The 12,313-nt window shown below is 36.4% G+C and overlaps 1 protein-coding gene across 2 annotated transcripts in view; it reads right to left on the bottom strand.

Annotated features, from left to right (window-relative positions):
- Positions 1-3,591: 3,591 nt before the first annotated feature.
- The window catches only part of OXA1L (OXA1L mitochondrial inner membrane protein), a 284,013-nt gene continuing 275,291 nt past the window's right edge, over positions 3,592-12,313 (bottom strand). For both annotated transcript variants that reach the window (XM_068376789.1, XM_068376790.1), the window contains one exon: positions 3,592-3,929. In XM_068376789.1, the coding sequence (XP_068232890.1) occupies positions 3,766-3,929 (164 nt within the window). In that variant the 3' untranslated portion in view covers positions 3,592-3,765. The remainder of the gene's footprint in view (positions 3,930-12,313) is intronic.

Here is a 12,313-nt window from a genome sequence, read left to right as displayed (position 1 = left end):
GACTTAGATGATTACATCATTACAGTACAGTATCATGACGCAACATAATAAAACTATGGAAACGTCACTTTTTAAGTTCGACATTCGTCCCTATCTCGATCGTAAGTCGATGACTACCTGTACATGGCGATTCCTTTTGAATATTTCTTGCTATCGCCATGAGGGGCAAACACAATGCTAATCTACATCTACCTGGTTCATGAGGGTACCACAAGAACAACTGTCACGACCGGGGCAACAAAGCAAGCTAAGAGGCTCACTAGCCATAAAGCACTAACTCGTAACTCACAGATAAAGATTAGTAACACAAGTGACCATGAATAATGAAAAACAGATAAAGCACAAGCACTAAATACTATAAGTGTAAGTAAGATGAATTCTAAAGTCTAGATCATAGAGAGAAAGTGAGGATACATCCTCTTAACTTTACGAAAAGGAGTGTAGTGAAGAGGCCATGAGTGGGCACCTTGCACCGCATACTCTGTGGTTACTTAGCAACTGTAGCATGATACAATTAAATCCTTTTTCTTTGATTGTCTGGTCATAGAAAACGAGGGTAGGAGTAACCCATATACTTTAAATAACTCCGAAGTTTTTATCCACTTAGGAATACAGTCATACCTCTCTTCACGAAAGAATCTGCTTACGAAATTTTCAAGCTGCTAGACGATGCAAACATTTCTATGACTCACTTTGCGAAAAATATTTTACTTCAAGAAAAAGAAATTTGCCAGCCAGGCCGAGAATAAAATAGTCACCCATTCAAAAGTTGAATAAAATGGGTTTAGAGAATAGAAAATGTAGCTATAGTCTATAATAGGGGTAACTATAATAGTACAGTACCTATGGTACTGTAGATTTTGTATTTGTACAGTATTATACTGCATGTATTGTATTATTTCCCATTTATTATTACATTATGTTGTAATAACTACTTAATTTACGGGTATTAACACTTAGTTCAGGTATATTGAATGGTTCAAATGTATGTGAATGTACAGTATTTCATTGTGGTTATACCATAGCTTTATTATAAAACTTAATGTGGTGTATTGTAGGGTTTGGAATGAATTAGGCAATTTACATGTGAAATGTGACTCACAACACGAAAAAATCACTTTACAAAAGCCACCCCAGAACGAATTAATTTCGTGTTGAGTGGCATTACTGTAAAGGAATTTATTTTTTTTTTTTATAATTTTTTGTATGTTGATGGAGTGGTGAGAGAGGTGAATGCTCGAGTGCTTGGACGAGGATTAAAACTGGTAGGCGAGAATGACCATGAATGGGAGGTAAATCAGTTGTTGTTTGCGGATGATACTGTACTGGTAGCAGACACAGAAGAGAAGCTTGACCGACTAGTGACAGAATTTGGAAGGGTGTGTGAGAGAAGGAAGTTGAGAGTTAATGTGGGTAAGAGTAAGGTTATGAGATGTACGAGAAGGGAAGGTGGTGCAAGGTTGAATGTCATGTTGAATGGAGAGTTACTTGAGGAGGTGGATCAGTTTAAGTACTTGGGGTCTGTTGTTGCAGCAAATGGTGGAGTGGAAGCAGATGTACGTCACAGAGTGAATGAAGATTGCAAAGTGTTGGGGGCAGTTAAGGGAGTAGTAAAAAATAGAGGGTTGGGCATGAATGTAAAGAGAGTTCTATATGAGAAAGTGATTGTACCAACTGTGATGTATGGGACGGAGTTGTGGGGAATGAAAGTGATGGAGAGACAGAAGTTGAATGTGTTTGAGATGAAGTGTCTAAGGAGTATGGCTGGTGTATCTCGAGTAGATAGGGTTAGGAACGAAGTGGTGAGGGAGAGAACGGGTGTAAGAAATGAGTTAGCGGCTAGAGTGGATATGAATGTGTTGAGGTGGTTTGGCCATGTTGAGAGAATGGAAAATTGCTGTCTGCTAAAGAAGGTGATGAATGCAAGAGTTGATGGGAGAAGTACAAGAGGAAGGCCAAGGTTTGGGTGAATGGATGGTGTGAAGAAAGTTCTGGGTGATAGGAGGATAGATGTGAGAGAGGCAAGAGAGCGTGCTAGAAATAGGAATGAATGGCGAGCGATTGTGACGCAGTTCCAGTAGGCCCTGTTGCTTCCTCCGGTGCCTTAGATGACCGCGGAGGTAGCAGCAGTAGGGGATTCAGCATTATGAAGCTTCATCTGTGGTGGATAATGTGGGAGGTTGGGCTGTGGCACCCTAGCAGTACCAGCTGAACTCAGTTGAGTCCCTGGTTAGGATGAAGGAACGTAGAGAGTAGAGGTCCCCTTTTTGTTTTGTATCATTGTTGGTGTCGGCTACCCCCCAAAATTGGGGGAAGTGCCTTGGTATATGTATGTATGTATGTATAATTTTTTGTGATAAACATTGATAAAAAGTTCCTGGAGATGAAGTAATATAAATAAATACTGATATTTTAATCAGCTCACCAAAATGGTAAAAACTATTTCAGGATCTACTACTTTTGGCAAAGCAAGTTTTTTCTTTGCAGAGCCATGGGAAGACCAAAGAATTTGCACGTCTCATATAGTTTAAATTGGCTTTGAAAATGGTTATCAGGAATTATGTCTATTATTGCAAAATCAATCATTTTTGTCTAGACCTGATAGCTTCTGGTATTATACAATATCCCATCCAATTAAAATGTCACTAGATTATACCATCATATGCTTAATGCAACAAGGACTGGATTTCATTTATGAATTTGGATCAAATGGCCAAACACAGAAGCATATAAGGCCATTCAGCTGGGTCCAACTGGGAAACCCAACAGTTGCATCAAAATAAAAGCTAAAAGAGGTAGTACAGCAAGATGGAAAAGAAACAGGAACGGAGGTATTAGTAAAAGGATAAGTGATTGCAGCTATGGTCCAGAGGGGTGCTCTTAAGTAATGCCTACAATGTACTGTACTGTCATGTAATATGAAAAAGATAGAAATTGTAAAAATCAGTTGGCGCTACCCTACCTCCCTGATTTTTGCCAAAGAATACAACAAACTTATCAAACCGCCTAATCAGATGATATGCTTGTTTTCACACAATGGCAATTGGACAGCCAAATCTTAATACAGTATAAGACCTTCCCTCTCAACAAAAAGTCTATATGTAAATGGGAAAAATTTCATATTTATTTTTTGTTATACCTGCACTTGAGAAAACCATATCTGCAGTTGTATCAAAATTTACCTGTTAAATTGGAGAAGCTGATGAAGTTAGAAACAGTTTGTCAACAGAAACTACAATGATAGTGTAATATAAAGTAGAAATGGACTATAGCACAGATTAAGTGCAGTGCAACAGCAAAGCCCTTAAAGCAGATGACCCTATGCCATGTGAGAGGCTTCTTATCATTAACCCTCTACCAAGGAATTCAGACACAAGTAAAACATGAAAGGAGGAAATAATTCAATAAAAATCTAACCCTAAATAGGGAAATTTTAATAAAAAACATTTTCAGTTTTAAGCACTTATGAACTTATATCTTATTGCACATTCCCAAACTAAAGAGCCCCAGTTTTGGTATACCACAAGCAGGGAAAATAGGATAATTTCAAAATGGCACATTTAAAACATAGAAATGACAGAAATGAAACTATTGTATAAAATAACATACATATATTTTGTACAACATAAGCATAATGGTTAGATGAGAATTCAATACTGTATATTATTTACAATAACCAAACTGTGAACTTATGCAATATAAATAGCAATGATCAAACTAATAGCTCAAAAACCAGATATACAAAATTTTTAGTCTACAACACAATTAATTATGGCTTTTTACTTTAGCTTGTATATTTATTACTCTCTTCTTGGTAGGATTATGCTTAAAAGTCCGAACAACAGGTCCAGCACCAGCTTTCTTGAATCTCATCTCGTCATATCGTTCTCGTTCTTCTAGCTCCCGAGTGACCTTCATGTTTGACCAGGCTGGAAGACACAGACAGCAAGTTGGACAAGTTAAGTACAGTACTTGAACATAATAAAATGGAATTCTTCAAGGAATAAGCTTAGTGTAAGCTTTGATGCCAAAAAAACTTAGTGTAAGCTTTAATTTAGAAGCTTATTTAATAAAGAACATACAGTAAATTACTCTTATGCAAAAGAGAAACGTAGAATTAAAAGAGTATTATGTATAAAATACTGATACAATTTAAATTGAGAGAAAAATTAAACAAATATGAATAAAAAACAGTTGAGAAGTCATAAAAGTTTATACCTATGGAAATGATAATCTAAAGAAGCATCAGAAACCATTTTAACTTTAAGAGCAACATCTATACAGTCACACTGCCAAGAATTATTCTCCAGTTTTATTACAATGGTATATAAAAAAAAGTTTCAGGAACATTGTGTTGCATTGTGACACTACAGCACAATGGGAAATCATATTAATCATCCTTTCCTTACTATGTTGAAAATATTTACCCATACCATTATAATACATAAAATCTAAATCATATGTTCTATATAAAAACATTCTGTGAGATAAAAAAATGTATATTTATGTATGTATATTTCAAGTTCTGCCCAAAATATTTACAGAACTTTTAGCCTACTTGGACTACCCTTGGATCTTAATTCCCTATATACAAATAATATACAAATTATGCAAGGCAAGTACTGGATTTATTAAGTGGGAAAAAACTCTGTGTAAAAAAATGCTCTAAAAGCCAATGACGTTTCCACGCAATGAAACAACACAGCTTTTCATATGCTGAATATTACAGATAGCTGAGCATGAAACATTATTAGGTTTTGAACAACTGACTTTAGCAAATCTGCTCCATGGCTGACAATAATCTACGAAACTTAACTTCAATATGCAAACATCAGGAATCGTAACTTATATTTCAATTTGGATATGATTCATAAGTACAGTAAGGCCATCATTAATACTCTACTTCAATATCAAGGTATCAACACCATACAGAAAAAAGTTTTACGTGGTTGAGCGAAGACGCTAACCATTGTGGTTCAAAGGACAAAGCAACTTTGATTGAATGCCATGTCATCCTGTATCTAATTTGAGATATGGATGAATTTCTAGAATTGTGGCCATAAGGCCAAGTGCTGGGGACAAGTAAGCCCCTCACCACACCAGGGAGGGAAACCCATTATAAAGCACTAAGATGTTGAAATATAATTCTATTCTGAGATAGATTTACTACTGTAATTTTGTAGAATCATTACCATAACCAGAGGGAATATAGAACCTGGAATATTATGTTATACAAAATTATTTTCATGAAACTCCCCTGATGTTCATATTGCTTTTACTCGAAGCTGTGTTGACATCTACCCCAAAATAAAGATTCCTGTTCTCTCTTTTGCGAAATGTCTCCCCTTCTTGGAACCACCATACCATCTGCCGGTTGATTGTCATCAACTGGTCAAACATATGTTTGTAATTAAAAGGGGGAGATTAACCAGCCCAATGACACTTACAGAGTTGGACAACTAAACTTGGGAAGAAATATTATTCATAATAATGCTAAATAAATGGAAAAAAATAAAATACATTTTAAATATAAAATAATGGATAAAAATAAATATTAGGTAAAAACCTGTGATAAACAGAAATTTAAATTTTATCTATAAAACTTGTCCTTCTTAAAAAAAAACCCTAATAACAAAATTCTTAGTCTGATTTATGTTTTGGTGAGCAAAGTTTTAACTGCTCACCAAAACATAAATCTCTTTTAAAAAATTCATTGTTGCCAAATATATGTTTTATATTCAAAATACAGTCACACTCACTGCGCCTGTGAACTGCTTCACAAAATGACCACATCAAATACCCATGCGTCAGTTTGGGGTGACCTATATGCTATTTTGTTAAAACTAGATATGACATACTGTATTTATTGGTGTGCTACTGTTGTTAACACACATTTGGGTTCCCTTCAAATGTCATCTTCAATGTGTTGTAGATTAGATTTGGTATGTTACATCTTCAAGTAAAGTCTAGGTAAGTTAACTTTAAAATAGTTTATTCTTTAAAAACAGTATTAACATATCCATCACAGGAGTATAGATGGTTTGGTCGGATGACCATTCCGTATGACATCTCAAAATGAACTACCACAAATATCCATATTCACATTAAAGTTTACTTAGTTATCTCAGCACTTAATGGATTATAGTAAACACAACATTAATATCGGAAGGTAGTTAGTTCCGTTCTCATAGACAACTCTTTCTCACGGGCTTGGTTGTGTTTACTCTTCATGAAAAATGTTACATTGCTGAGGTTTGGCATTCGCATCCTGCTTATGATATGACTATGGCATTTCTCACACTTCTCTTACTTCCACAGTGACCTGTAGGTCATGTGTTTTAAACAAGTAATATCTATATATTACATATTGACCTACTCTTCAGACTCCCGTTGATTGGTGTCTGAATGATGAGTCTTTATATTTACCTAGTAATTTAAATTGAATCTTAGTACTGTAATTACTTTTGCATTATTAAATCCCAATACAATTCAAATTTTCTGTGGCTTTATGTAACATGAATGTATCGGATGAGCGGCTGCAGTGTCGTGTTTATGTCTATGGAGGAGTGTTGATACTCACGTTCCCTCTTACTTTGAAGTTATGTCAACTCTTAGTTGACTGCATTGATTACGGACAAAGAGGTTAACATCTAGTAATACCTTTGCTTTTATATTTGATTTGGGTAAATCCAGAGAAGGCTGAGAACCCTGGGCTAGCTGCTTAAGGGGGCCAGCCCGAAGGCCAATATATGGGGGTATAAGAAGAAAAACACAAAACACTGAAAAGATTCACTGAGCTTCGTATGGCAATGGAGAATACGTATACAAAATATTTTGTCAAAATTCCTCTTACTTGCCAGTTACAGGGTAATTAGTAAAAGTAACTCGATAAACCATAAACATTGTTCCTTACAAGAAAATGCAACATTTCTTCAGTTATCATAAATTTTGATAAGTATATCATTTTACTGTAAAATAAATTGTGAACAATAGCATCTCTATAACTTCCACGAGTAGCAGACGACGTAGTTCGTCCTTCAGACCCAGTCCTACCACAAACCAGAGAGAGAGAGAGAGAGAGAGAGAGAGAGAGAGAGAGAGTACATGCATGAGTTTGACCTCTGACATTCACTCATTTTTACATTTTTTTCTCGTTTTCTGCATGTATGTATGTATGTATGTATGTATGTATATATATAAATATATATATATATATATATATATATATATATATATACACACACACACACATACACATGTTGTGTTCGACTTACGACCTATGAGACTTATGACGAATTTTTCCAGGGTGATGACGTCACAAGTCTATCGGAAATAGAACGAATATTTCCTTGAAAATAATCTATTTTCTCTTATGAAAATAAACTGATTTATTTTGGTAAATTATTATGTTCTTTTATTGTTAATATACAGTATCAATTTTCAGTAAAAAACACATTAAGAAAAGTTTTAATATCTGTCGAGTTCATATTATATGTCTGGTGAAGTCATATCACGGCGGAAAGCAACCGGGAAACACATTGATTTCCTTCCACGTGCCTTGTGACGTCATGTATCTGGCGGAAGAGTGCTGACAAACCGAATTATTTCCTTTCATTGTGTTAACGAGTAATCTTATTACAGCATTCCCATCATCGAAACACCGAGTCACGATATCAAGTGTTTCAGTGGTCTGTATCATTAGTTATGAGATTAGTACAACTTACCGTAAATTTAAGAAAAAAAGTCTGATGACGTCATATTTCTGGCGGAAGGCGAGAGACAAATCGAGTGATTTCCTTCCGATGCGTTACTTTTCCCATAATCGAAACATCGAATAATGATATAAAGATTGTTTTTAATAATTTTCAAAGAAATATGAAGATTTAACTGAATTAAAAATCAAAATAAGAGAGAGAGAGAGAGAGAGAGAGAGAGAGAGAGAGAGAGAGAGAGAGAGAGAGAGAGAGAGAGAGAGAGAGAGAGAGGTATTCCTTTTATAACTAATAATAAGGTCTATAAACGAACTGTATGGAAAATGTGATACCCTATAACATATTACCATATTGGCGCTATTGTATTATTTATTATGAAAAGATTTCTAATGTCAAGAAAATTATATAAATCAGTGTTATTCGTACTATATGTGCGCAAAATCGTAATACGGCAGCGTGACCTTGAGATCAGCTGATGCCAACCGAAAGTAAATCAAAAGTATTTGTTCATTACTGATATGATCAAGAAATTGAAAAATAAAATATAAACGTGCTTTAATAAACCACAATTATGTCTAATGAAATATGAAGGTTTAATATTGAGCTAAAAATTGAATACTGTATGAAGCTTTAAAAATTAACTACCCGTATCCTATTGCGAGCACACAGTCACACACACAGAAAGACCTACAACGATTTAGCATTACACCTAATGATAAGACGAACTGTATGGAAACTGATTTCCTGTAACATGTTGGTGCTGATGTAATATTCACCATAAAAATATTTATAATAAGTTAAGAAATTAAAAAAGAAAAAAATATGACGTAATATTCACCATAAAAATATTTCTAATAAGTTAAGAAATTAAAAAAGAAAGAAAAAAATATGCCATACGTATGTACGCCATATTTTGATAGGGTAGGTAGCGGCACTTTCAGATCAGCTGGTCATAACCAAAGGTAAACAAAATTTTAAGGATTTCTCGATTGGTAAAATGCTTCCAAAATTGAAAAATAGAATACAATAATGCATTAATAAAGCATATGATATCCTGTGAAACTAGAAAATGGAATAATGATAGGCAGTAAGAAAATATTGATAAAATATGATTGACATGATTGCCGAATCCTAACACATCATAATAAATCAACAGAAACTTCACTTATTTAGTTCGACATATGACGAAATCGACTTACGACGTATCTCTCGGTCCCTCTGTCTGTCGTAAGTTGACGATTAACATATATATATATATATATATATATATATATATATATATATATATATATATATATATATATATATTTATACTGGGAATAACTGGACCGATTCCTAGAAGTTGGCAGCCATGAGAGGCAGTCGACCCCCGAAGGAGGATAGAGGAGAGCGCAGTCAGCAATACTGGTACTGTGGGGGAGAGGGACACCGACGAGTGGAGTGCCCCACCCAAGGATCCCCCCGCTGTTACACTTGTCAGGCCTACGGTCATCTATCTCGAGAGTGCTCAGCAAAACGTGCCCAGGCCAGGTGGGCTGTGGCACACGTACACCTTCCCCCGCCCAAAATCTGAAGAAAAGGAAACAGAGGAAGAGGGAGACGAGGGAGTTCGATGACCCCCCCCCCTACCCCTCCGCATGACATCACAAGCAGTAGCAGGGAAAGCGGTGACGACGGATGTGGTGACAGAGCAAGCATTGGGACCTCCATCAGTACCCCCGACCTCATCCCCGCTGCACTAAGGTGCAGCGGCATTACAGCTGAGGTCATTGGCCTGTGCCCCATATCTCGTAATGGCCGTCTAGGAGTGTTAGGAGTTAGGATTGACCTGCCAGATAAATCCATTCGAGCACGTATCGACACAGGAGCCAGCATTTCACTGATTGAAAAAAGATTCTCCTCAAGCCCACTACAGTCAGCGGCATCCCTTGTCCTTGACACGCCAGGAGGAAATAAACTACACAGAAAACCATACAACGATCACCAACTTTAAGGTGGGATCTGTGAAGTTTAAACATGATTTTTTTTGTCTTACCTACCTTGGAAATTCCAGGAATCGAAGTTATTACAGGAATTGATTTCATCTCTAATAATAAAATATGCTATGCATTTTTGAGGGAAAAGATACAATAACAGTAAAAGCAGGAGGGTATATTTTGCCGATAGAAAGTCATGAGAGAATAAGTGCTTGTGCGGGCTTGGAGAGACATCTAAGTAAGGTAACTGCTGTACCCGAGAGAGGAGAAGTGTTGTCTCCCCAGACACTTACGAGTATATCTTCCGGAAGGAACCAAGGTCGTTGTTAAACCCCATGAAAATTGGGCCATTATGATATTAGAGGGCTTGACGGAAATAAAAAAGAACAGAGCTGATATAACGATAATTAATTTGTCAAATAAAAGAGTTGTGTTAGGAAGTGATTCTGTGTGTGAATTAGAGTTATGTGAAATAGCTAATGATGGGATGTTGGGAGCCACAACACCAGCCCGCACAGACGAACGCACCCAGAATTTCATTATGCAAGCACGAAAACTATGTCCGTCAGAATATCAACCTGTAGTTAGTGACATTGTCTGTCAGAATATCAACCTGTAGTTAGTGACATTGTCTGTCAGAATATCAACCTGTAGTTAGTGACATTGTCTGTCAGAATATCAACCTGTAGTTAGTGACATTGTCAATAATTATTGCGATGTAATTGCAATTGGAGATGAGCCACCCGGGAGCACTGATCGACTTCCCTGGGCTTCTCCAATTGTAGCTATTAGGAAAAAGGATGGCTCGGTAAGATTGTGCTGATTATAGGAAGTTGAATGGAGTCACTAAGGATAATGCATTTCCATTGCCCTAGATCGAAGAATTACTTGAGTAGGTACGGGATAGTAAATATTTTATAACTGTTGATTTAAAATCTGGATACTATTAAATACCAATTCAGGAAGACAGTAAATGTAATACGGCATTTATAGCTGACAATCCACTATTTCAGTTTAATTTTTTTCCTTTCGGTGTTAAAAATGCTCCAAGTCATTTCTCTAGAGTAATGATGGCGGTTTTGTCTCCTTTAATTGGCCATAATGTTCTTGTTTATTTAGACTATATCATAATTACAGGGAAAACAGCCGACGAACATAATAATAATTTTCGTAAAGTTTTAGAAGCATTGCGACGTAATGGTATGAAAATAAATTTGTCGAAGTGCAAATTTTTATGTAAACAGGTCGAATTTTTAGGTCACTTAATAACGCCAAAAGGTATCCAACCCTGCCCCATTAAGTAACGGCAATTAGAGATTTCCCCAGGCCACGTAACTCTAAGGAAGTAGCTAGATTCCTTGGGCTCGTTGGGTATTACCGTAAATTCATGAGAGGTTTTGGAGAGATAGCAAGACCCTTAGATGCTTTAAAGAAACAAAAAGTAATAAATTGGGGAGGGGAAGAAGAAATGGCCTTTAACTACTTGAAAGCTGCCTTAATTAGCAATGAATTACTTGCATATCCTAGATTTGATCGCCCGTTTTTAGTGACAATAGATGCGAGTAGCGTAGCTATTTGTGGCGTAGTTTCTCAACGAGAAGATAAAGGCAGAGAGCGACCCATTTGTTTTGCTTTCTGGTCATTAAAACGGGTAGAAAAGAACTGTAGTACATTCGATCGAGAGGCTTTGGCTATTCTTTGGGTTCTAGAGAGACATCGGTTCTTTTTATTAGGTCAGTCGATTGAGTTGCAAAGTCGCCCATTACGTGATTCTTATTATAAAAATAATTTGACCTCTCAACAAGCGAGATGGATTGAGAGATTGTTGGAGTTTAATATAAAGGGTTTTCACCACATAGGACGTGAAGCTAACAAGGTAGCTGATGCTCTCTCTATAGATGCAGTAATAGGAGTAACAACTAGGGCACAAAAGAGGAACGAAGAAGGTAACCAAAATACTGAAGATCCCATCAAAATAGAGAGAATAGAGAACGGGAAGTGAATTCTCCCGATAAGCAGTCAGAAGACGGGATGAGAGAGAGAGAGAGAGAGGGAGAGAGAGAGAGATATGAGCGGCGAAAGTGAATATATGTAGGTGGCTGAGGACATGACTAGGGGTGTCTAGAATGAATTACCCTGATGATGCAGGTTTGATTGACTTGGGAGGTTGGGCCATAAAAGAAGTCCAAGAGGGACAGAAAAAAGAGGAATGGATGGAAAGAGTGCGCGCAGTGATTAAAGGGGAATCGGAGAGTTATCCGTTATTTCTAAATGTGCCTCGTGAGAATTTTTTTTATAGAAAATGATATCTTATATTGTGCTTACGAGAAGAGGGGAGGGGAATTTTGTGCACAGGTAGTTCTTCCTCCCTCTTTAATTAATTGAGTCATCCACATTGTACATGCAAGTCCGTATACAGGGCATTTAGGGATTGATAGAACATCAAAGAGAGCACGTGAATCCTTCTTTTGGTTAGGAATGTTAAAATCTATAGAGAATTACATAAAAGGTTGTCATGCTTGTAATTGTTTCAAAGAATATAAAAACACTGTACCGGAAGCCAGAAAGTGGCCTGCGATTCCTATTAAATTTTATAGAGTGCATATGGATATGGTAGGACCATTT

This window comes from Palaemon carinicauda, chromosome 7, assembly GCF_036898095.1.
Source record: "Palaemon carinicauda isolate YSFRI2023 chromosome 7, ASM3689809v2, whole genome shotgun sequence".
NCBI lineage: Eukaryota > Metazoa > Arthropoda > Malacostraca > Decapoda > Palaemonidae > Palaemon > Palaemon carinicauda.
The sequence above is the reverse complement of the archived record's forward strand: the minus strand, read 5'-3'. Positions and strand labels throughout refer to the sequence as shown.